General features: G+C 38.9%; 1 protein-coding gene and 2 long non-coding RNA genes across 4 annotated transcripts in view; 1 reads left to right on the top strand and 2 right to left on the bottom strand.

The window, feature by feature from the left end:
- Positions 1–5,306: 5,306 nt before the first annotated feature.
- On the bottom strand, positions 5,307–8,055 carry LOC135332353 (uncharacterized). Its single transcript, XM_064527718.1, has 8 exons — positions 7,950–8,055; positions 7,144–7,894; positions 6,784–7,080; positions 6,530–6,649; positions 6,338–6,472; positions 6,140–6,274; positions 5,969–6,069; positions 5,307–5,909 (listed from the first exon to the last, which is right to left on the bottom strand). Exons 3-8 carry the CDS (start codon positions 6,977–6,979, stop codon positions 5,307–5,309), a joined length of 1,290 nt encoding a protein of 429 aa, XP_064383788.1. The 5' UTR covers positions 6,980–7,080; positions 7,144–7,894; positions 7,950–8,055.
- A 5,835-nt stretch (positions 8,056–13,890) lies between these two features.
- LOC135351665 (uncharacterized) overlaps positions 13,891–27,235 on the top strand; it is a 19,916-nt gene continuing 6,571 nt past the window's right edge. The window contains exons 1-2 of one of the 2 annotated variants that reach the window (XR_010399474.1): positions 13,891–14,490; positions 14,542–14,875. This is a non-coding gene — a long non-coding RNA (uncharacterized LOC135351665). Of the gene's footprint in view, positions 14,491–14,541; positions 14,876–27,235 lie in introns of those variants that run through there. The other variant, XR_010399477.1, reaches the window with a different exon arrangement.
- On the bottom strand, positions 23,519–24,904 carry LOC135351719 (uncharacterized). Its single transcript, XR_010399497.1, has 3 exons — positions 24,791–24,904; positions 24,625–24,722; positions 23,519–24,571 (listed from the first exon to the last, which is right to left on the bottom strand). It is a non-coding gene; the product is annotated as an uncharacterized LOC135351719 (long non-coding RNA).

The following is a 27,235-nucleotide window of genomic DNA, read 5'->3' as shown; positions in this document are numbered from 1 at the left end:
GTTGAGCCACGTCCACCCACATCCACTGACATTGATGAGGTATTCTTGGGAATTTTCATATTCAGGACAATCTGGTTGCTTATAGCAGCAATGCAGTGTGCATTCAAACATTTTGATTCGAAGTACAGTCTACTATAATAATTATACGTACCTGAAATTTTTTCCATGATACATCTACACTTGATATAAGTCCAGACTCATAGCGTACAATCACAGCTGAATAAACTTGGGGGCTAACAGAAGGAAATGTTGGCTGTAAAATGCTGATATTCACTGGCACTGTCTTGTCCAGAAAAGAAGAACCGCAAGAAATAATTTCAATATTTTGTTTGTTCAGATCTGACAGATCAACAGTGAGAATTGTTGAAGCATTAAGCAGAGTCCGATTCAATTGATTTTTGTATACATTAAACTGTGTTAACTGGTAAAATGGAAATGCTGCAATTGCATGGGTAGCGTCGTACTTTATCCGATTCAAAAATAACAATTATGTTTTTGCTGGCATTGTACGTCCATCGCAAATGAGGAACATTCGTAACATTGCAGATAAGCTTAACAGTAGTAGGACAGTAAGAACCAGAAAGTGTATCTTTTCCATTATCTGTAATTACACTTACTGAGGTTCCTATCATTGTTCACAAATTAATGGTATAATGTTTCTAGAATATCTCTATCACATACCTTGGCAGTAGTGTAACCAGCTTAGCAGAAAGAGTACAAAGCATCTTCCATAACATTGCATCATACCTCTTGTAAGTAATCCTCTTCTTTGCAGCAACAACTGTATGACTATTATAATCTCTCATGTTGTTCATTAATTGTTGGTGCATGTTTATAAAGTACATGCTTCCTGTTGCAATAATAATTTACTCTATCAAAACGTACATGCACATGTTTAGTAAATGGTGGTGAGACAAATAATTATGAGAAATCGCTATATATAATTATTGTGGTGCATAGAAATGCTCATTGTCCTGTGTTTCAATTGCATGGTAGCTAGATGTCAGGGTTAGCTGTAGCGATAAACTCGAAGTCAATTTCTCAGTGATGATTCGGATAAATGATGGGGAATTTAAGTGATCATTAATAAACTTTTAATTATAAAAATTTAGACGGTATGCCGGATTGATTACATGATCACTGTAATTATAACCAACTCCACAGTAACAAAGTGGGTCAATGGTACGACTTGCTCCATGAAGTGCATGCCAAACAGTAGTGGAGCTCCCGGTTTCAAGAGGAGAGACAAGTTGCTATTTCCTCACTATTAAGGGTATAAGAATTCAAAGGGAGACAGTATCTCTGTCTTCCACGATTACCTTTTATCAGGTGATGTCATGTTAAAATGAATGTAATACACATGAGGGTGCTTGCTAATCAGTTACAGAAGATTTGATGCTCTGTGATACTCCTGAGTCAACAACCAATGGCAGATTAATCGATTACGATAACTCTTCATCAAACTCTCTCAGGTTGGGTACTAACGTCAGATATCAGTGCAATGATGGACTGATTCCTAACGAGGAGAAAATAAGCACCTGTATAGCAATGTTCTGGGAGAAGCAAAGTGGACTCCAGATCCTTCCCAGTTTGTGTGTAGAAAAGGAGAAGGTATGTACTGCCCAGTATAATTATGTAACATGATAACTGTTTGTTTTACTGCATCCACAGATTCTGTAAAAGAATTTTCTCTTACTATCAATCAGGTTGCTGTGATATGTACAACTGTAACATTCATTGTGGCAATGGTTTCTGGTTGTGCTCTCTTGATGTACTGGGTCATGCGTAAAAAGACAGTATTCTCCCCAGCAGCTGTTGCAATTCAGGCAACCAAAAATGGGTTATTTCAACCCATTTGTTTTTACAGTGTGAAGGACAAGCAAATGTAGGACCCACTGTACCAGCTGTTCCTGTTTATGAGGAGGTGTCACCCAAAGAAGATATTGAAATGAACTCTAACCAAGCTTATGGACATGCAGTGTTAACTTATAAATACAAATCAAAGACATGCTGTGTGTTGTTTCTTACTATAGTGTGTATACTTATATAATTCATCATAACCTTGTAGAAGCAATTGAAGTTTGTGCAACTGTTATTTCTTCAGCTATTCACTCATAAATATAACTCACATCAGTTAATTGATAGGTGCATGAATTAAAATAAACTGCATGCACCTGTGAATTGTATCACATGTTTTTGGGAAACTCTCATAAAGTTTGGAATAACCAGTTAGCAAGTTAAGTATAGTCTACCTCAAGTAAGATGGGAGTACTTCAGTTGTTAATGAATATTGTTTTATTGTCCTTCACTGTCGGAAAAAGCAGAGCAATGAGTAAGATCCCTTGTTTTAATATTGTGATCAGCTACATGCAATCATGTTGCAGGTGTTTCTCTGACTGTTGAGGGAGGAGCGAGTCTGATTGGTGAACACTGTCTTGAAACTGTCAGACTGTTCTGTGAGGGAGTGCAGCTCACTACTTTGCGTTGGAGTTACAATGTCACAAACAAAGAAATTCATTCATTTTACCCTGACAGTGTGACCTCTACTCAAATTGAATTGAATTCAGCCTTCATTTCTGTTGCGTTGAGAGCAGTTTCACAAAATGGAGCTAACCCAATTTACGGAAACTTTTCTTCCACTCTTACTCTCGACATCTCACAGATTGTGGATCAGCACATCAGATGCGGAGATCCAGCAAACTACCAGATGATCCCTGTTGATATTCAGATAAGACAACAGTCACAACCAAAAGACCCTCAACAATTCAATATTCAAACATCTGTTGACTTTTCTGCTTATGAATCACTGGCCAGGGCACTATACACATCCTTATAGGTTTCGGTATGCCCTCATTATGGACAGCAAATCCGCTATGAGATCACCTTAACTGGGAGTGATGATCGTCAAATCTTAACAACTAGTGGTGGTGACTGTACAATGGTGTGCAGGGTCACATTTACTGTCCCTCACTCCGGAGATGTTAACTACGTGTTGGAGCTCCAAGCCATTAACGACGTGGGGAGAAGTGATCCTGTCACAGAAAATGTTAATGTTTTTATTGGTGAGTTCTATTAATGCATGAGCCTTTAACATCAGCTGTACTTTCAGTGACAGACAGCAGTTCCAATGGAGTTGTATCTATCAGAGTGACCCTAGCAACTACAATTGTTGTATTCATATTCTCTTCTGTACTCGGTTTCGTCATAGGAGTTAGTGTATACTATATTCTGCTGAAAAAATTAAAATTGAAAACAAAAACGGAGACTGGAGTGCAACCGAGAGAGACTGCACCGGAAATACGAATACAAGAGTCAAGGGAAATTGATCAGGAGGTTGTTTATTCGAATCAAGAAACATAACAGCGAAATGAAGACCTGACTCACTCCTATTGTGAGGCCGATGATCCAATAAAAGGAACTAGTGTTTTTACAAAGTTGAGTGGAAAGTTATTTCCTAACGAGTCTTATGTATAGAGTCAAAGAAGCAACGTTCACGACCAGATGAGGAAATGAGATTGAAAGCTAACTTGTCGTATGGTGAAGTGAGAAGTAGTGGGGCTACAAAGGTGAAAATGGAAACGAATCATTCGTATGGTTTGGCAAGAGAAACCGCTGACCTGGATAAGAGAGTGGAGTATGATTACGTTGACAATGAACTGTTCGGACATTACAAATAGAGTCTCATAATTAAACCTCTTAACACATAATTATCAGCACATGCATGCAGTGTCACAAACTCTCCAAGTTAACAATGAACCAGTTATATCAATAGTTATTATAGTACCTCACGCTTTGTCAATTTTGAACAATACATTTGCATACATAGTAACAATGCTTGTTCAATACACATCTCATAAGTTTTATACTCAAAATTCTCTTTTAAAATTTATTTAATGGTTTATAATTCATTAACAATCTTCTTCAATGCGAGCTCTTGAATTGATCCCAGACAGGCAGACACTATAATTATAGAGAAATAACAAAACGCAAGATTATGCTCACTGTTACGTTATTTTAAATAATAATACATGTACTCGAAAGTGTTATGAAACTGTTAGCGTCCAGCAGGATGTTTTCAAGCTTTAGACTCCAATAGATATTGAATGTGTGTATATATAGGTACCCGAGTGCAGAGGTGATCTCAGCAGCATAGAATCTAATGGGTAACACATGTTTAAGGAATGGTGCGCATATAGGGACATGGTCTATAATCTGTATAATTATTTACAGCTTGAAGGACAGACTTAATTGTTCAAAGCCTTAATTTTGAGCTGATCAGAATAATACATAGGACCGGCTGCAAATGTGCCTTTTTTTTACTAATCAAGTCCAATTCAAATCCAATTTGGTTTGTATATGCTGATGCTAAACCTTTACGGCATGAAGCTAGAGTATAGCTTATCAATAATCAACCGTCTCTAAAAATCAGACACTCACAAAACAACCTGCACAGTCAACTTTTGTACATCATAATGAAGGCCTGCTTGTTCTACAGCTATACACCAACGTTGAACAAAAAAACAAAAACCAACTGCAGCAGAGATACCAGCTACTAAAAGAGGTTTGACGATAATCCAGAATATTGGCCATGAATTGTCAGACAGACTTCGGACGGTTATGATTATATATAGACGCTAGTGTATATATATCGCTCTAGTAGCAAAAAAGTGACCCTTTATCAATTGAGTCGAGGTAAACGGCCGACATTCTGGATTATCAGTCAAACCTTTCAGTGGGTAGCGGTATTGCTGCAGCTGGATCTTTTTCCATTAATTTTGGTGTAGCTGTATATATATATAGGACTGGTACAGACGTTCATCGTATGATGTATACATGGTGCAATGAAGGCCTGCACCAGAAAATTGAAAAGTCTGCAGTGCATTATTTTGTGAGGGACTGATGGCTGAATATTGATATAATCATACTCTGACTAACTAGCAGACAACAATTATTATTATTAACGTGAATATATTTGCATGCATGCAGGGAACGGTGCAAAAGAGTGGGAAATGATGGGTTGTGACATTTCTCCTGGCCATGATGTATTTGACCTTCTTTTCGCAAGCCATTAATGCCTTAGAAAACAACATGCACGTTTCCTTGGGTCGACATGTGAGGGTGTGTGTGTTGTTGTGTTTGTGTGGTGAAGGTATATGGCAGGGTGAGGGTATATGATGCATGTGGGTGTTTAATTAGTTACTATTCTAGTATTATTTTATGTGGCATATTCATAATCTAAAACTTGTATCAACATGATCGAAACTATACCCAATAATAATAATTATTATGATAAAAACGCAATGCACTCAAATGTTACAGTTTGCTACATGGACATTCTTTAGGGAATTGTCTTGTGAGTTACTAGGGGTCCACATATATATGTCGTACTCGTGCAGTGGTTCACATCCCCCTATCTGACCAACAGCACTTGTTAGCTGACCATATGACTGATTAGACTTCAACTCTATCTGCTCTTGCTCAATAGTACTTTGCTTAGGATGCTCGTTCTTTGGTGTCACTTTGAGATCGCTGTACTGATGATTTAATGACAAATCTTGCTGGATTTTGCTGCCTGGAGACAAACATAGTGGACAAGCAGCCACGTTGCTCTTGGCAGTTGAAAACCTTTTGACTGTGTGCCCGTAAGACTCGTTAGCTTTCAACTCAACTTCTTTCATATCCGAGACATTGCCTTTGATTTTCGCTAAACCAACCTCATCGTACAAAACAGTGTTGGAATGCTGACCTGACTTTCTTTGTTTGGGAAGTGTAGAGGGTGGACATTTCCTACTAGGTGTCGTCATTAGCTGGCTGCCATTCGAAGGCTTCTTCTGCATTGGAACCATTTTCTCAACGACATCAGGATGCATATCTTCCAAATACTGGCATTTTTGAGAATCAGGTGGCTTCTGAATAGCAAATGCAAATGTATAAATTAAATTCTGTCTAGATTAAAACAATTTATCACCTCAGATGACTCTTGAGCGTTATATTGAACTGTTTTTGAATTAATGTTCATGCTAAGAGCATAGTCACAATGAGATTCGTTTTCAAGCTTGTTTTTAGTTCCTATATACACAAAATAAGAAAGCATGAAAAATAAAACATTGATCCATGATTTGTTCACTCTCCAAATAACCTTTAGTGCGCTGTTTATATACTTTATATGTTATGAAGACCCAATAGAGGAGAAGGATTCCTATCCCAACACATGAAATTACTAACATTGCATCAAGCAAACTGTTGGGAACTTGTTGGTTTGTGAAACACACATCTGTAATGAAATAAACACAGAAAGTATTGCAAATGAGAGTTGAATCTTCCATGCAATATGTACCGTTTGAAATAATGGCAAAGGCTGTCAACAGAGTGCTACATCCAATAAACAGCATGAAGAGGATCAGTGTTATCGAGATTTGAATGCGTTTGTTAGTAATGATGAACACATTCAATCGGGATATTGTATGAACACCTGTGCATGCATGAAGTGGGTGGCCTTTGCTTCATGTAGTGACGATAATATACTCACCGTTAGCATTCCGAGCTATTAACAGGTACAGTATCATTGTAATGTGCACAATAAAGCATCCTAAGAATGATGATACAATAGTAAGGTTAGCACCCTCTTTTACACCCAGCTGGAAAAACTCTGTAGGCCGGTGAGAGGTGAGAATTAATTCTCAATAGTAATCGGAGTTTAGTATACAATTGCAAATAATTATTTGTCATTATAATTATACGACTCTTGCTCACAAAAGCAGTTGCTACTTTATATACTCATACCTCCCGATCCTGTAATCATGTACTCCATTCTTTCCACAATCAACAAGGTATCATTCATCAACACAGAGAACTCAAAGTAGTACACAGTACCAGGAGTAGTAAGTGAAAGTGAGACAGGTGCTGTGCCAACTAGAGTTGTGATAGGATTTGATAGATTTCCATAATCCAGATCTGTAGTGTATAGAATGGTACACATTCGATGCTCACTAACATCTCCTTGAATGGGTAAACACTGAACATGAATTTGGCTCCCTGACGACTGGGTAACAATAGGTCAGAAGTAATGATTATTGTAATCTGTAAAAAATCAGGTTATTAATGAATTTATGTATCCTTAACAACACACACCAAAGCTCTCACCTACAGACGTAGGGTAGACTACTTGCTCACTCTCAATGTCAGCGATCTTGGCTTGTAACCTAATGTCTCTCACGTTCTCTGTACAACTGTTGAAAACTGACGAGCAAGTAGTATCTTGACAAGTTCTGTGGTTGATCCACGTCCACCCACATCCAGTGACATTAATCAGGTACTCATGTGAATTTTCATATTCAGGACACTCTGGTTGCTACATGCAAGCCGCGCCATGCGTGTAATGATTCAACTAACTTATTGCCTATACTTACTTGAAATTTCCTCCATGACACATCTATACTCGACAGAAGTCCAGACTCTTACCGTACAAGCACACTCGTATAAATGTTGGGACTAACAGAATGAAAAGATGGCTGCAAGATGCTGATATTCACTGAGATTGTCTTAATCACACTAACAGAACCACCACAAGAAATAATTTCAATGTTTTGCTTGTACAGCTCTGAGAGATTAGTATTCAGAATAGCTGAAGCATTAATCCGTTGCTGATTCTCCTGGTTTTGGTACACATTGAACTGTGTTAGCTGGACAAATGGAAATGCAGTATGATCAGTCATTATCAAGTCAACATTTTTTTCATTGTCGGTTTGAAAACTAGTTATGTAGATAGGGTTATTGTATGTCCACCGGAGAAAGTGAACATCCACAGCATTGCAGATTAGTTTAATAGTTGCAGGACAGTGTGAACCAGAAAGTTTATCTTTTCCATCCTCTGTAAATAAATTTACAGACATCCCTATAATTATAGAGTCCACCTAATGATTATAATTATCACAATACATCTCTCTTACCTTGGCAGCAGTGCAGCCAGCTTAGCAGACATACAAATCATGTTGTATAGTATTTCACCATCAGAAAATAGAGTGGCTATAATAGTGTAACAAACCTCTAATCTTGAGATTGTATAATACTTATGCTGATATAATTATAGCATGCTTCCTGTCAGATTTTACTTTTGTTGCAGTAAATCAATCAATGTGACAATTCCATAACTATAATTATAGCAAAACACACAATTTATAGTTTATAGTCAGAACTCAAAAAACATTCATAATAATTTATAAAAAATGGTCGTTGTTTGTGTTCTAATTGGAGAAACGGTTGATATTAATGCAACAATTAATAGTTAATATTATGACTTACTTCGAAATCAACAAGAAGAAAACCTTCTTCAACACAATATCTTGAATTGATCCCTGATGGTTTCAGCTTGATTATTCACCTAAATGGAACAAAAGCAGCATTGTACATAATAAATTATAATAATAGTTAACAAAATCCTCACTGTAACAGCGGATATTGAGTGAGCATAATTATAGAGCACTAAAGTGCTAACCCTCGACTGTTAACATAGTTTACTTGAATAATAAGAGTTAGAGGAGCGTTATACAATAAATGCAGTAGAATGTAATCATGGTGAGCATGCATGGTAGCTGACTAGAGGCATGCTGATACTTTTGAGAACAGAGTTTTAGTGGAGCGTGAGACATGTATGCAGGTGGACTATAGGATCACAGCAAAGTCAAGAAGCTTAGAAATATGGCTCCTGTGGGGCTATAGGATATAGCAAAGAAGCAACAAACCCCAATCATAATTTTTGACTATTTTCCACTGTTCCTACTTCAGCTGTAAATGTGCCTCGAATAAAGGCTGCATGCTGGTAGATCTAGCTAGCCAATGCAGCCAACGTGCAAGTTTAAGCTTCTTATAGCTTTTATTCGACAGCGGAAGCTTTAACATCAAAATCTGAAACTATATACTAGTGTCCATGCTGTAAACGTATAGTGCTATGAATCCAGGTGAGTAGACTCATGTGTGAAAAATAAACAAACCAGACGACTACTATACACGCTGGCCACGGCAAAGCGTCAGGTAACAATGCTAATATCATATTCTATACCTACCCTAATTGCACGCTATATACACATGCAGCAGCTATAATTATAGGCTTAATTCGAAATGGTAGTTTTGTCTCAAAATTAACTGTTCTGAGGCGCAAGCATGCCCCCCCATGCATGGCTTGAATGGTCAATATACAACAAAAGCAATATACGTCAGAGACTTGTCTTTATTCGTTGACAGCGTTGTCTGAGCTTGCACATGCGCTAATCTCACCCCAGCATCTGGTGGCTTTTTGGATATCAACCTTATAATTTTATACTCAGTAAACAATGCAGTGGCGTAGGAAGGTGGGAGGGGCATATTTCTAGGATATTAAGTAGAGATGACTTATCCAAGCTGCACTATATAGAGACAGCCTTACTCTTTTTTCCATTCAAAAAATTAGAGCCCCGGGGCCCCTCATTGAGAAATTGCTTCCTACGCCACTGCAATGACGTCACAAGGAACGGAAGTGGATTGGATAGAGAGTTCGATTGAAGGTTTCTAGCCCACTTGATAGCATTCTAATTATTAGAATGCTATCAAGTACAGGGCCATAGCCACCAACTTTAGAGTGGTCAGGTTGTTATGAAATCGGCGCGCGTAGAATTTTTAGGTCACGCCCATTTCCGGTATTGTTGGTAACGCCCCTTCTCTACTGGCTATCTGCTGGACTAGATTCTGTTCAGCTTTAAAGCTTAGCCCTAACACAAATGTTACAGAACACAACATCTTGATTCTTATCATGATGGAGAAACAGCAAAGTTGTAATGGCAAGACCACAGAACTGGTTTGGACTTTCCAAATGATCGCTTGGGGAACAAAAAATGGTTAGCTGGATGGTGAGCTTGATTTGAAAGACTTGGAAGGGATTCTCTCTCGCCATAGCAATGATAGCATGTAGACTAATAGTCTTGATCACTTATAGTTCTAGCATGCTTCAATGCTTTGCACTGCAGAAGAAGTTCACTGCATTTTTTTCCATTATGTGTTTATTGTAGTGACGACCATTGCCTATTCACCTCAGAAAAAGTGGTCAGGTTGAAACCTGACTAACCTGACTGGTGGCTACGGCCCTGATAATTAATAGCTACTTTTAGACTGCTGCTTGTGGATGACAATCATCTGAATGGAGTGAAAGCTGACAATAGCCTATATGGACAGGCCACGCCCATCCAAAATAATAACACATTAATTTTGATGAATACTAACATCTCCTCTCATGGGTAAACACTGCACATGAATTTGGCATCTAGATGACTGGTTAACAGCAGCTCTAAAGTAGCGATTATTGGAATCTGTAAAAAAGTCGATAAATGTAAAAACTACCAGATTGTTGCCCTCACCTACAGATGTGGGAAAAACTACTTGTTCGCTCTCAATGTCAGCGATCTTGGCTTGGAGGGTAATTTTACCACGTTCTCCGTACAATTACTGAAAACAGACGAGCAAATAGTATCTTGACAGGTACTGTGGTTGAGCCATGTCCACCCACATCCACTAACATTGATGAGGTATTCTTGGGAATTTTCATATTCAGGACAATCTGGTTGCTATAGCAGCAATGCAGTGTGCATTCAAACATTTTGATTCGAAGTACAGTACTATAATTATACGTACCTTAAATTTCTCCATGATACATCTACACTAGATACAAGCCCAGACTCATAACGTATGATCACAGCTGTATAAACTTGGGGGCTAACAAAAGGAAATGTTGGCTGCAAAATGCTGATATTCACTGGCACTGTCTTGTCAATAAAAGAAGAACCACACGAGATAATTTCAATATTCTGTTTGTTCAGATCTGACAGATCAACAGTGAGAATTGTTAAAGCATTAATCCGAGTCAGATTCATATGATTTTTGTATACATTAAAATGTTTGCAAAGGAGGCTACATCATTGTTCACAAATATAGTGTATAACGTCTCTAGAATAATTATCTCTATCACATACCTTGGCAGTAGTGTAACCAGCTTAGCAGAAAGAGTACAAAGCATCTTGCATAACATTGCATCATATAATTATCTCTTGTAAGTAATCCTCTTCTTTGCAGCAACAACTGTATATGACATAATAACCTCTCATGTTGTTCATTAATTGTTGGTGCATGTTTATAACTCTTTCCTTGGCAATCTGTTGTAGTGTAATGACTTTGCTAGTTAGTTATTCACTTAGTCATTTCCTGTTCTTAATGTTTCCTGTGTTGTAATGTTTACTGTTTAATTGTACATGCGCATGAGTTCTTATTACTAGTTAACACTTCTTTTGTATAGGTCTATCTTATTGCTTTGTGCTCTAGCCCGGCGGCCTGCTCCTAGCGGCGCCCTTTGTGTATGGGAGCCTCTGCTCCACTGTCTTTGTTGTCTTAGTATTTACCGTCTATGTTTTGTGCATACAGTTGATCCATGGTTGAATGTTTTAAATCTTATCTTGAACTGCCGCACGCTGCTCGGTGCACGAACTCAACATGTATAAATTACAACACAACGGTAACGAATCGTTATGATGAATTAGATGAAGTTGTATGTGAGCTCCTCCCTGACAAACAAACTGTAGTCTAGGTAACGGCCTTATCAGTCAAGTAGGCTAAAAATCTGTGTCCTTTGATGTAAGCTTTGATGTCTCTTTGTGCATATGTAGTTATAAAAAAAAAAAAAAAACCTTTGACTAGCTAGGAAGAGTAGCAGTAGTAGTAGTAGTAGGAAGAGTAGCAGTAGTAGTAGCAGTGCAAGCAGGACTAGACTAGATTAAAAAGTTGGTGGAAAGAATAACTGACCGTTTGGACGTCACCTGGCTGCCAGACTTTCATCTCGACTCTTCCCCCTGAGTAGCTGGCCTTTCTCTAAGCCACAAAACTGAGCAAGAAGCTGAAGAAGCAGCTAGACAGAGACATGTACCTAGCCTTGAGAATTGGGAGGCGTGGCTCAACTAGTTAGCCCCCAGCCCAGAGGAATTGTTACCGTGGGTACTGAACAACCGTAGAAGTAGGGCTACCCTAGTTGGGCGGAGCCCGACCGTCCCTGACGGGAGGTCGGGTTGCAAGCCTATCTGGGATTTGTTCTGCGCATTATGTAGTACTGCTATGAATATTATTATTCTCAAGTGGGTGTTAACCGACTTGATGACGTGTAAACCACAAGGATGGCACAGCAATACTGCATGCGGTTTTGCAACTAGATGCGTAACCAAGCCACGTGAAAAATGCTGCAATCTGATAGGGCGCCACTATAGTGGCGCTAGAACAAATCCCAGATAGGCTTGCAACCCGACCTCCCGTCAGGGACGGTCGGGCTCCGCCCAACTAGGGCTACCCCTGGCTTTACTGAATTAACTAGCTGTGTCTGCTGTCTAGTTGGACCAGATTTAGCTAGATAATGGGGTAGAGAATAGTTGAGCGGTGCTGTGTGTAGCTTGAACTGTACTGGCTGGCAAGAATCTAGTAAGCACCCTATGCACTGATAACTCATCAGAATGGAGGGTATGTTCTAGGGATCTGGACAGCTGTACATCCAAAGGAGCCAAGGAGTGCCAATCATCTTCTCCCAGTCTCTGACACGCTAAACAAAACGAGCTAGAACTGGGAGTCCCAGCTAGAATTGCTAGCCGGATCTAGACTAATAGAATGACATGGAGGCGTGGTGAGGCCGGATCCACACTAATTGATCGACCTAAAGACGCTCCTGTTCCAGATTTCACGAATGGCAAGGAAAGGGATAAAGTACATGCTTCCTGTTGCAATAATAATTGGTATTGTTTATAATTATGTGTAACCAGATTTAATTGTTATTACTCTATTCAGAATTTAGTACATGCGAATAGATCACTTAAACACAATCATAATAACTATTACACCAACAGTGAGAATTTTGAAAAATAAAATTAAGCGGATAGCTAGTCTACATTTTCGTTAGAACTGATTCTCGTCAATTACAATCAAATTATACACACAAATAATTTACTATATCAGAACGAACACACATGCAGGGAGTTTAGTAACTTGGTGGTGAGGCAAATAATTATGAGAAACCAGCAAAATCTATAATAATTATTGGGTGCATAGAAATGCTCATTGTCACGTGTTTAGATGTCAGGTGTTAGCTGCATGTAGCGATAAACTCGAAGTCAATTTCTCAGTGATGATTCAGATAAATGATAGGGAATATTTTACCAGTTGCTCTTATAGAGCAAATCATCTACCAGCAAAATGCTAAATAGGATTGGCCAGAAAAACCACCAAATATATCACTTCTGATCATGAGTATAATTATTATAATTATTTAATATACCTTGGTATATCCTTGAAATACAAACTCATACCACTCCACTAGAATGTGAAATGCTCCGGATAATAATTTTCGTAATCTCTACTATACCTCACCCGATTCACGTGCAAATTTCTTCAACAAGCTTACCCATGCACTGACCTCAATTTTGGTTCCTTTTCCTCATTTGTAATCCAACCCAGCCACACCCAATATCTCAGTGAAACCCCCCTTTTCTAAATATCGATCGGAATGTGCAGTAGATCCTGATGTTTTCGACAGCTTCAAAAGTACTTTTGTAAATACCAATATCTATACACGGTGAGTTTGGTACCAAACTGTTGCCTATTCACCATCAGCTATTCGCCAAATGAGGTCTCGGGGGTGCTTTGAAGTGTGAAAACAAAGTGAGGTTCGAACCCCGATTAAGGGGGACTTTCGCACCTCTCTTAAGATCCTCTCACATACACCTTTGGGCGAGCCAAAACACGGGAGAAAAATTACTACATACCTCAACTTTGTGCGCTCTCTGTGACATTTCTAGTAGACACAGTGCAGGGCACCAATGGCAGGTAACGGGTTAGCCTCGATCCCAGGCCGAGTTTTCGCTTTTATAACGGTTAGGCGAACAACTGGGCCTGGTACTAGTTGTCTGCGCATGCGTCAGTCGTTCGTCAGATTCTGACAAATGGATATTCTTGTTCACTTTCGTGACATTTATATTCGTGTACTATCGTGTACTAGAAGTCAGTTCCCGTTTTATCATTATTGGAATCGATTGGAATGGCTCTTAGCTGAAGCTTCTCTCTTCTCTGAAGCTTATTCTGAAGACTGAACAACAAGGGAAGAGGTATAAAGCTTTGTCAAGCTTGTTAAGGTCAGATATTTTTGTGTGGGCCCTATGGCAGGCTATGCTATCAAGTCTTGTTCATGTTTGGCAAGAATGTAGGTAGACTATAGTTTCATCATTAATATGGTGGATCAAGTGAAGAGTGTGAGCTAGAGAACTTGGTGCTGCCATCATCAGCTCGTCGACAATGACACTATAACCGAGAAATTTAATATGTATAGATCTACACGTATTTAAAATGTCTACTTCTCTGTACAGGAGCAATGGCTAATATCCAACTATCCCAACAGTGCTCCTCTTGGCTATACTAACGGACGAGACTGGACAGTTTGAGGTAAGGGTTTAACTGTCTTTGGTTTCTTTTAATATTGTCCTATACTCACAGACACAGGACTGGAGTATGACCTGCTCATTTGAGCGTTGCTGGGTAGCTCAGAGACATCAAGAGAATCTACGTTTTCTCAAGCAATGAGTTACGAGTTGGGGCCTAGAATCAGAGAAGTCCACCAGCCTGCTAAATCTTTTTGAAACGTAATTTGAAGGCATTCAATCATCCTGAAGTTGCCCTGGGTCACTGTAATTGTGCTGCAGCACAACTGGCAACTCCCCAGGCCTTTGTGAAGCAGCTCCCTATGTGCATCTTTTGTGTACTCACTCTGTGCATTTTCTGTGTACAAATTTCTATTATTGATTTATTAAATATTTTTGCCGACCACAAATATACAATGAAAATTTGACGCATGCGCAGACAACTAGTACCAGGCCCAGTTGTTCGCCTAACCGTTATAAAAGCGAAAACTCGGCCTGGGATCGAGGCTAGTAACGGGTTAAAGCTAAGAAGAGAGAATGCCTTTAGCTATAGTGTCAGCTATAAAATCATACTTTGACAACTGAAAGTGCTTTTGACTCTATTTTTAGTGTTTGTCGGATAATTTACTATTCACACACTTTCCCAATAATCTGTTTACAGATACGCATCAGATAATGTGAGAATCATCCCACAGTTTATTTATCGTGCAATTCAATGCAATGCATACGCATACGCTGTAAAACAATTACGAGCTTCTATAGTCGTTAAAAATAATGATAGGTGCAGTACTAATCATCTTATTTTCAATGATAAGTGAAGAGGTGTACTCATCATCAGTGTCTCTGACTGTTGAGGGAGGAGGGAATCTGGTTGGTGAACACTGTCCTAGCTGGAACTGTCAGACTGTTCTGTGAGGGAGTGGACCTCACACTGTTAGAGTGGAGGTTCTACCATGATGACGACATGTATATTTCCGAGCACTTCGATATCGATAATGCGAATGAGACCACAAAATGTTTTAACGACTCAACATTGGATCAGGTATCTGCATCTGTTCAACTTATTAATTTGTCCCGGGGCAACATCATGACTTTTTGCAAATTTCTCATCAGTTCTTATTTTAGACATTTCTCAAAAATCCATTGGGATACGGAATGTTTTCAGGATCAGTTGTGGTGATGCGCTAAACTTCAATGAAACCTCAGTAAACATCTCAATAGTACAAGAGACAGTACCCAATGTCTATAATTTCAGTGTGAGCATCAATACTTCTATGTCTGCTATATATATACTGACAGTCACTTGGAATCAATACGTAAGTTAATAACTTTGTAATGCTTGTCGCAAAGTTCACTGCATTAATTATTTCACTTTGTAGGTTAAATGTTCTCAATATCAGGAGAAGATCCTTTACAATCTCTCCCTTTTCTACGATGATGTTAACGACAACAAAACTGTAAACAGTAGTTTATGTACAACAACTTGCTCTGTCCACTTTGAAGTTTTGGAGAGACTGGCAATGACAAGATGTATGTTGCTACCCTTCAAGCTAGAAACAGCATAGGGACTTCACTAGTAATATCACTACATACAGTGGCATCATACCAGGTATTAATAATCCATTAATTAGTTCCTCATTTTCTCCCCAAGCTGGTTCTATTGTGTGTGATACACCTTCTACTCTTATCAACGAGAGCCTTAGAATTGTATCTACTGAATCTGGTTTCACGGAGGGGTCAGAAATTGTGCTCCAGTGTGACGATGGTCTACTTCCCAGTCACCCAAGAACAGCAACTTGTGTTAACGTTTCAGGAAGAGGAGAGTGGGTGCCTATTCCTACTGACCTACTTTGTGAAGGTGTCTTACACAGGACAGCTTCTGAATCGTGATATTATAATAATTGTCTCAATGTACAGCACCCATTACTAACGAATCAGTTCATATCAATACGTCTTGTGTATCAGAGAAAGATGGCCACTCGTTATCAATTGCCGAGATTACAGGAATGAGCACAGGCATAACGTTCTTAATGGCAACCCTCCTTGGATTTCTCTCTGGACTCGTAGTGATGTACCTTTTCTCTCGTAAGAAGGCAGTGTTCTCCCCGACAGCTGAAGGACAAGCTAACGTAGGACCCATTGCATCAGCTGGTCCTGTTTATGAGGAGGTGTTACCTAAAGAGGAGATTGAACTGAACACTAACCAGGCTTATGGACCAGTAGGAGTGTGAAAAACATGACTGTACGTGTTATGGTGTTCATCTAATATTCCAGCCAATTATTATTATTGTGGTACATTTGACGAGTCAGATAGTATTCCATCCACTGGTGAGAGCTGAATGAATTGATCATTATCTTAATCATCTGTTTACAGTCCAATCACATACACTGAAACTAATTGCCACCAATTACGAGAATTGTCACAATCTTTCAATAGCCAGAGATACCCCAATAGAAAACTTTACTATGGGGGGCTGGCTTTACATGTGATAGGATGATGTTTAAAACTATGATTATAGTATACTCAAATTAAGTTGACGAATCACTTATTCAAGAAAGTAATGAATCCTGCACATGTGTTTAACACGGTTATACAATAATGAAGATGGCGAAATACCATCACAGCTACTATACGTCTGATCATGAGCCTTGAGTTCCAAGCAAGACACGTTCATGCATGTATACATTCAGTTACTAATAATAACAATGCCAGCTTCAATGCACATCTCATACAAATTAGCTATAGTCACACTTCTCTTTTTAACTGTTTGAGATTTTGTGTACCCCAACTGACCAAAGAGCTAGCTTCTACCAGATATGGCACTTTTCTCCAATTCGAACAACACCTTAATCCTTAATCCACAGATCGTTGTAGAGTGATTCAACAAGTCTTTGAAGTGGAAAGCAGCCATTTTATATATAGGGGAAAGACTGGGAAAATTCTATAGCTTTTTGCGTTGGTGTACAGTTGGTAGTATTGGGTCCTACAGATGTCCTGATAAATCTCAGAAAAGACTTCAGAAAAGTGAGAGACCAGAAAAGATGAGTATACCAAACGACAGTAATGTATGGCCAGAGGGTGCAACCACAATTGCAAGAATTTTATATATACCCATGCACTGATACCAAGAAGCTGTTTGTTTTCAGTTATTGGCATATAGTATAATTCATTTATATAGGATTTGTCATGATACAGACTGTCCGGAAGAAGAGATTGATGTTTGAGAGACTACTATAATTATAGCTCACTTGCAAGCAAGGCACTTTTAGGTGCTGAACTGACAGATTCACAACGAGGAAATGTACAGAAAAGTATGGTGACATGTGCATGGATATAGAAGGACAGACGGGAGATCCAACACATGTTCAAGGCCGATGTCCTAGCAGAAGTACAGAAGATACGACAGGCAGGTGTGATTGAACCATCCACCAGTTAGTGGAGTTTCCCGATATTGTACCAGTTAAGAATGGCTCCTTTCGCATCTCTTTCAAATCTAAGAAGCTGAATATGTTGTTATTGGATCGAGATGCGTATCCGATACCACGTATCGATTAATTTGTTAGGAATGGCACACTTTGTCACACCTCTGATTTAGCGGAAAAGTTGTACACTGGCAAGTTCCACTTGCTCCCAAAGCTGCCTTTTCTTTTCCACTGGTTATATTTCAGTTCACAGTAATGCTGTTTGGTCTAAAAGGGTCCCAGCTACGTATGCACCTTCCAGCGGCTAATCATAGAGACTAATGGACTTGGTAAGTTCGTGTACAGTGAGACTTGGAACGACCACCTTGTTCACCTGGAACATGAACTCTCAGGCGGGCAGGCTAATTGACTGTCAATGCCAACAATTAAGAGTGCCAGATTTGCATGAAGGATCGAGTGTTTGTGCATGCAGTCGTGGTTTTACCTGTTACGAAGATTAAGAAAGATGAGAGATCATTCTTGGAGCTGCATGAGTGTTGTTTAATTCCAAACTATTCCTCCGTTGTCGGTTCAGATTTGACGAAGAAAAACTCTCTGCAAGTGTATATAATTATATGATGCCCTCACATGGTTGCATCATTGAAAGAGAACAACCTTCGATTGAGTCGTTGGATTCTAGTTCTAGCTCTTCAACCATACAATTTTAATCAGGAAGCCAATGGAATGGCCAAGTGTTAATTATGTGGCACACTACCCTTACTTGTTTCACGCTGGAGAAGGGTAGAGGTGTATGTGTTTAAATTACGACTTATTTTTTACTTTTGTTAGATACTACTTAATTGTTATGTGCTTCTTTTATGGGTTTTGTTTACCTCTTATGGTCATGGACAGCATAAGCCTGGTGATTAGGATTTATCTTGCTGTTAAAGCATATAGAGTCAAGCTACCAATGAATACCGTCCTATACCTACCCGCTCGGTGACAGCGCATAGCACATGGTTAACGTGCATATATCGGCTGAACTTCCCATGGATGCACTGTATACGCATATCTACCTAGATCAATGGAGGATAGAGACACTGTTACAGAATCTGCAGCTATATTAACTCTACCTAATATAATACTTTTACCTGAAAAATTGACTGTAAGTTGTGTCTATAAAGCCATGCATAATTACAGTGAAACAATTAATTACATAATTTTTGTTGCACCACCCATGCTTCAAAACACCTTTAAAGAATTCTCCGATTCTTTTTCTGCTGGCAAGGAAACAATGGTAGATCTATATCAGCTACAGCTCGCCCTGATTCTGCTCATGATTTTAAGTAACTTCAATTCAGCAGGTAAAAGTATATTATTAGGTAGTCTATAAGAGTCAATATAGATACTAGCTGCAGATTCTGCAACAGTGTCTCCATCTTCCATTGAGAATGCCTGTCCTCAAGAGAAGAGAAGCAGCATAATAATGACTACGGACCAGTAAACATGTGTTAGTATTCATGTACATTCCAGCCAGTATTATACTTCTATATAGCTAGCTTTTTATGGTGATGTTCAAAATCCTGTTTTTACAATAATCAGATGTTATAAGTATTACATCCATGGAGGTGTATAAAAAAAGGTCACTAAATTAAGTGTGAGCTGCAATCATTTTTCATCCACCTATTATTCTCAATTACCTTTTAGCTAGTCGCTTATTTTTCGAGATTTTCGAGGATCTACCCAGAAACACCAAAATGTAGTGCCTCGAAAATTAGATATTGAAACCTCTCTACTTGTGAGGGTGTGGTTATTTGAAATTCATCCTCAAAATCTTTACTTTGGGCAATCTGCGAAAATTTAGTGCCTCGAAAATAACCCGCTATATACAGTATACTATAATAACCCGCTATATACAGTATACTATAATAACCCGCTATATACAGTATACTACTGCTATAATGATTTGTAAACTGATTTTTAAGAGTCTAATCGACACACACGTAGAACAAATGCTAGCATAATCTGCCAAACAGTTCATCCTATAAATCGTACAGTACAGTGGAACCTCTGTTAGCAACGACCTCCAAACAAAGGCCAGTTGCTATATAACGGCCAGGTACCCATGCAGGTCCCAAATGAATAGTTTGTGTACAAAACAACCCCTCAACAAAGGCCACCTCTGTATAAAAGCCAAAACATTGATCCCCAAAGGTGTTCGTTATAGAGGGTTTCCTGGTCGAGTGTAAAGACGCCTTACAAAGAATTAAATGCATCACACAAAAGTACTTCGCTTTCTAAGTATTAATTTGAATGTTTACAAACAGTTCATAAAATATTATTCACACACTAGCCAGCTAGTACAATCACACAATCACACTGAAACTAAATACAGTCATGTATTATTGTTCCCACTAATTACGAGAATTGTCACAAACTTTCAATAGTATAAGATATATATAACCCAACAGTTTGAATAGAATTAGGATTGAGAGGGCTAGTTAAACATCAGCATGATTGTGTTTGTCAACAAACTGCATGCAATTCTCAATCACTTAACATTTCAGGAAAAAATAAGAGATGATGGGGATTGTATGTACATTTGATAAAATCATTATCACTGTTGAAGGAGTGAGTCTGGTTTGTGAACACTGTCCTGGAACTGTCAGACTGTGACTGAATAATGAATGACTATACGTCAGGTTGCTTTCCAATTGAGCTCAATTTTGACAACGTATACAGTATGTATATACATGCAAGCATGATACTTTCGTTCCCTCTTCTTCTGAGAGTAAATAATATTATACCTTGGTATCCTTGAAATACAAACACATACCACCCAAATCAATCATATAGTCTCCTATGCACTTGAATGCTCCTTAACTAATAAATTACCTGCCGAATGATTTTTAAAAATAATATTAATTTTTGCTACTTCGCCCGATTCACATGCACCCACTGACATCATTTTTGTCTTTTTTCCCCATTTGTAACCCAACCCAGCCACATTTAATACTTTTTGAACCCTCCCCTTTTGCAAATATCGATCGGAATGTGAAGGGGATCCTGATGTTTTCGACAGCCTCGAAGTACTCTTGGAAGTGCAGGACGACACCTATATCAATACATGTTGCCTATACATTCTCAGCTATCTGCCAAATGACGTCAGCCCACCCTCCACCCAGTAACCTGAAACGGTCCCTTTCATGACTTCCTGTATATTATTAAACATCATTTTTGTAGGCAGAAAACGTTTGTCATGCGTCTGGTGCATTCCACAGCCACCACAAGTAGTTGAAACTAGTTGTCCTATAAAAGGAATGATGTGTACACAGTTGTTCTGGTTGTTACACAGCTCACTTGTGCACACATGGGATATATTGGCTCAGTAGTGCCTTTTCCCTCGAGGCCTGCGGCCCTAGGGCCTAAGACTACTGAGCCAATGTGGGCCTAAGACTACTGAGCCAATGTGGCACTCATGCATGTGTCACAACTATAACATACAGTGGCATCATACCAGGTACTAGATTATAACTAGTACTATTTAATTAGTCCTCATTTCTCTCCAAGACGGTGCTATTGTGTGTCTACTCCTATCAACGGGAGCCTTAGAATTGTATCTACTGAATCTGGTTTTATGGAGGGGTCAGAAATTGTGCTCCAGTGTGACGATGGTCTACTTCCCAGTCACCTAAGAACAGCAACTTGTGTTAAAGTTTCAGGAAGAGGAGAGTGGGTGCCTAATCTTGCTGACCTACATTGCGAAGGTGTTTTACAAGATATAATCGTGACATCAATTATTTTTGTCTCAATGCGTTGCCATTAAGAACGTTATGCCTCTACTTATTCCTGTAATCTCAGCATTTGATAAAGAGTGACCATCTTTCTCTGATACACAAGACATATTGATGTGAACTGATTCGTTAGTAATGGGTGCTGCAACTTTGCTCTCGTAAGAAGGCAGTGTACTCCTTGGCAGCTGAACCCATTGCATCAGCTGGTCCTGTTTATGAAGAGGTGTTACCTAAAGAGGAGATTGAACTCCACACTAACCAGGCATACGGACCAGTAAGAGTGTGAAAACATGACTTTTCATGTAACATTCCAGCCAATAATTTATTAGTGTATTTTTGTGGTATAATTATTTGACGAGTCAGATAGTATTCCATCCACTGGTGTGAGCTGAATTGATCATTATATCTCAATCATCTGTTTACAGCGCAATCACGTACAAGAATTGTCACAAACTTTCTGTTTGAGCCCTTTCTTGGTATAGACAAATAGTTAGCTAAGTGATACTAGACAGGCTAGATCTAAATAGAAACAGGTTCTATTCCGCTATATGCAATTGAAATACTGTAGCTAAACTATAGCAAGCATTCATGCAAATTGACTTCACTATTGCTGTGCCAACAATTCTTAGATAGAGAGCAAAGTGAGTACAAAATGGCTGCAGGAGCACAAAGTACAATGATGGAGGCCCTGGGTGGGGCTCACAGAACAAAGAGAGGAAATGTTTAACAATAGTGAGGCTAAATGCTAGAGTCCAAAAGTACAACTTGACAGCAGGTTTAAATTGTAGTAAATATTACGTAATAAGGTATAACATGTATGCACCAACACTTTCCATACACTGAAAATAATTATTGCCACCAATTACGAGAATTGCCACAAACTTTCAATAGCCAGAGATACCCCAATAGAAAACACTTTGCTATAATTATGAGGGGGCTGGTTTTACTGGTTTTTAGGTTAAAGTTGACGAATCACCTGATTTGACAATGAATTTGACATGAATCCTGTGCTGCCAGAAAAACTTCAAGCAATTTGTTAACATTGTGATATAGGCTTATACTCAGAAGAGATGATGGACATTGTACATTTGAGATATACTTAGTTCTTCTTCTAATTTTCTTAACTACTGGTAAGATTTAATTTACTGTTATAGAGAACCTATAAGCTGACAAAATTCTTAGGGCTAGTGTTTACAAGTGCCTCTCTGACTGCTGAGGGAGGAGTGAGTTTGGTTGATGAACACTGTCCAGGAACTGTCAGACTGTTCTGTGAGGGAGTGGACCTCAGCATTTTGGCATGGTCGTACAATCGAGAGGACTATGTGATTCATTTATTTGTACCAGACGATACTATCACAGCTCCTATACGTCTGAGCCTTGAGTCCCCTTTCCAATTTGTCCAGCTAACACATGTATCACGAAGCTTGGCAGATCAGCGATTTAGTAACTTCTCTTCAGTTCTCACTGTTGAATTATCACAGCTACAGGAGCACAATGTAACTGACATCACATGTGGAGATCCAGAACTTCATCATAGTCTCGATGTGAATGTGACCATTAAAGAACCAAGAATTCCAGAAGAACCTCAGTTGATTACAGTAAACACAACTGATGATCCAAACGGCATTACAATTACATGGACACCATCTGTGAGTGAAGTCAGATCAGTATAATTAACAATGAACTTAAATTTCTATTAATTTAGACGGAATGCCAAACTGATTACATGATCACTGTGACTATAACCAACTCAACAGTAATAAAGTGGGTCAATAGTACGACTTGCTCCATGAAGTGCCAAACAGTAGTGGAGCTCCCGGTTTCAAGAGAAGAGACAAGTTGCTATTTATTCACTATTAAGGCTACATACAAAGGGAGACAGTTTTTCTGTCTTCCACGATTACCTTTTATCAGGTGATGTCATGCTAAATTGAATGTAATACACATGAGGGTGCTTGTTAATCAGTTACAGAAGATTTGATGCTCTGTGATACTCCCGAGTCAACAACCAATGGCAGATTAATCGATTACGATAACTCTTCACATTGATTTACGTGAATATCTAATTCTGACTGAGTTTACAATACGTGAGCAAATAGGAGTACTCCTAATTACTAGCATGCACCATTTAATTAATTGAAGCAGGTGTGGCTATAAACTATTTCTTGCACATGTGCAATGCAACTGATCAATAATCTACCACAGAGGTTGATTGAGAGCAGCAACTATGTCGCAGAAACATTATTTCTCAAGCGTGAGTCAAGGCCAAGATCTAGTGCCACTTGCCAAACTCTAGTGCCAGTTTGCCAAGCTCTAGTACTGCCAGCCTGAGTACTGATGAAGAGCCAGCAAAGTAACTGATCAGCTACATTATCATATACATTGTACATGTAGTTAGCACTGTAAATATTAGCATATATTGACAACAAAATTGTAACATCATAAATCATTACAAGTTAAGTACAACCAGACACGCCTGGTACAACAACTATTCCCGGAAATGAGTCATTAATTAGGAGGTGTGGTTTCCGGTAACCGAAAATTTTCAGCGCTCTGCGCAAAGCACCAGAAACCGGGTGCTTCGCACCCTTTCAGTTCAGCCCCCCCTTCCTCAAATTCCTGCCTACGCCCCTGCTGTGTGCCCGAAAGACTCATTAGCTTTCAACTCAACTTCTGTCATATCCGAAACATTGCCTTTGGTTTTCGCTAAACCAACCTCATCGTACAAAATAGTGTTGGAGTTAATGCTGACTTTCTTTGTTTGGGAAGTGTAGAGGGTGGACATTTCCTACTAGGTGTCGTCATTAGCTGGCTGCCATTCGAAGGCTTCTTCTGCATTGGAACCATTTTCTCAACGCCATCAGAATGCGCATCTTCCAAATGCTGGCACTCTTGAGAATCAGGTGGCTTCTGAATAGCAATTGCAAATGAATAATTCTGTCAAGATTAAAACAATTTATCACCTCAGATGACTCTTGAGCGTGAACTGTTTTTGACTTGATGTTCAGGCTATAAGAGCATAGTCACAATATGAGATTTGTTTCAAGCTTGTTTTTGGTTCCTATATAATTATACACAAAATAAGAAAGAATGAAAAAGAAAACCTGATTTGTTCACTCTCCAAATTACCTTTAGTGCGCTGTTTATATACTTTGAAGACCCAATAGAGGAGAAGGATTCCTATCCCAGCGCATGAAAGTACTAACATTGCATCAAGAAAACTGTTGGGAACTTGTTGGTTTGTGAAACACACATCTGTAATGAAATAAACACAGAAAGTATTGCAAATGAGAGTTGAATCTTCCATGCAATATGTACCATTTGAAATAATGGCAAATGCATGCTGTCAGCAGAGTGCTAGAGTAAGGCATCTATATTCAGACACAATGCATGTTCAGACACTCATTCTGAGGAAACAAGCAGTGATAAAAAATTTTCTTTTCACGCCCACTAAAACATATGACCTTTGATCCCAGTTGCGTGGGATGCCAAGAACATTTGACCTCATTTTCTGTCTGATCATTGATACGCAAGTGACTCAGCAGAAATAATTGCTGCATGGACATACAAGCGTTTTGCAACTCCAACTTTGCGGGTTTTATTGTTTAGTCATTGTCCTTAAATAATTATTATATGTGACTCTCAGCATATCCCCCTACAGAAGAAACGGTAGGTTGTGTCTGATGATCGATTTTTTTGTCTGTTCTTACCGTTTATCAGACACTAGCACATTTTCAGCTCTTGAAGACTTAGTAGTTGATATTTATCTATTTATCTTTTAGCAATAGTTTCTGGTTGTGTTTGTGGTGCTCTCTTGATGTACTGGCTCATGCGTAAGAAGACATTGTACTCCCCCGGCAGCTGAAGGACAAGCTAACGTAGCCTGCCAGGGATTCACTGCATCAGTCGATCCTGTTTATGAGGAGGTGTCACCCAAAGAGGAGATTGAACTGAATACTAACCAGGCATACGGACCAGTAATTGTAACCAGGTATATAGACGGACCAATAGAACGATAATTGTATGCATAATAGTTAGACACTGTTTTGAAGGTGCATGTCAATATATGGGATTTAGAAGCCCAAAGGCACTGATTTAGTATCTCGAGCGAATTTTCGGATATATGTAATTCAATTCTGTCAACAATTGCAATCAACAATAATAAGGTATGCTACAAGTGGCTGAGGACTTCTAAATCACCTGAACACCGATAAAATAGTGTCTATAACTCATTTTGATAGTGCACATGAGCAAACCTTGCCTCGAGGCTTGACTACAATACAACAAGTTTATTTTGCTCGACAACAAGATACTAAGGCAAATTGCAGCGAGGCATATTATAGCGATAGCAAGAATTTGTATATAAACAACTTGCTGAAATTGGTTCTGTTGTTTTGAACATGAACTATAATAATTATTATAGCTATAATTATGCAGCAAGAAAATAATCACACTGGAACTTGTACCCAGTATATATCACATCCGGTCCAGTAATTATTACACGTCGTCATTGACATTGTGCAATTACTTGTCGAGTAATTGCATGCATGCATGCTATCAAAATAACGGTCGGTCGCGGCAGAGAACTAGCTGCATCATATAAGCGATTAGAAATCAATAGTATGGTTACCCGTGTGATAAGAGATTAATATAATTATAGCACGCACTTAGTATTGAACTCACCATGGTAAATATATGATGTGCTGTAACATAAATTATTACCCCGTCAGGGCCGTATACATGCAGCGGGGGCAGTTATCCCCCCCTGGCATTCTAGGATGACCTGTTTTAGATAAAATTCAGAGCTCTACTGCGCCTCTGGGAAGCAGGAGCATCTTCTTAGTCATGAATAGCTAAGTTGGTGCCACAGCAAGTTACAAGTTGCCATACTCAGAGGATATGAAAAACTGTAAAACTGTTGACCTTTTTAAAATGTTCAGCTGTTATTTTGCCACCGCTATGCAAACCTAAGCTATCTCCAACGCACAGCAGGAGTATAGAGTGATTGGTGTGTGTGTGTCGGTTTGGGTGCTTGCGTGCATGTGTGTGGACACAAAAGTTAGCTGTTAGAGCGAACTAGACACTTTTATGGACTGCTCTGCTAATGAGACAGTGGTTAAAAAACAATAGGCTCAATTAAAACTTGTAGGCAATCTTCGAAGGCGACAAAAAAACACTGTTCTAATCGATCTAATCGTTGTTTTATAGATTCACGATCATAATTCCCCATAATTATACGGTTATACGGTAATCCATTTGCCGCTGTGCAATGAAGTTCAACGCACAGAGTGAATGCTCTATGAGCATCTTGTTATAATTATGCTATGCTGTCACATAATACAGGATGGAGCATGCATGGGTAGTATAATTTATAATATACATAACAAAGTCAGTGATCAGTGATGGTGGCAACTGAACATGTGCATGTGCTAAAGTGAATACACTTACATGCAATTCAGTTGTAGTTTTCACAGGGAAAATATTTAAATTTCCTGCTACAGTGCTGCTACAGTGCAGCCCATAAAATCTGCACATTTCCTGAAAAATGGCAGGTGTCCTGCAAGTGTCCTGCAA

Source organism: Halichondria panicea, chromosome 1 (assembly GCF_963675165.1).
Source record: "Halichondria panicea chromosome 1, odHalPani1.1, whole genome shotgun sequence".
In the NCBI taxonomy this organism is placed as follows: Eukaryota; Metazoa; Porifera; class Demospongiae; order Suberitida; family Halichondriidae; genus Halichondria; species Halichondria panicea.
This window is presented reverse-complemented; position numbering and strand designations above follow the sequence as displayed.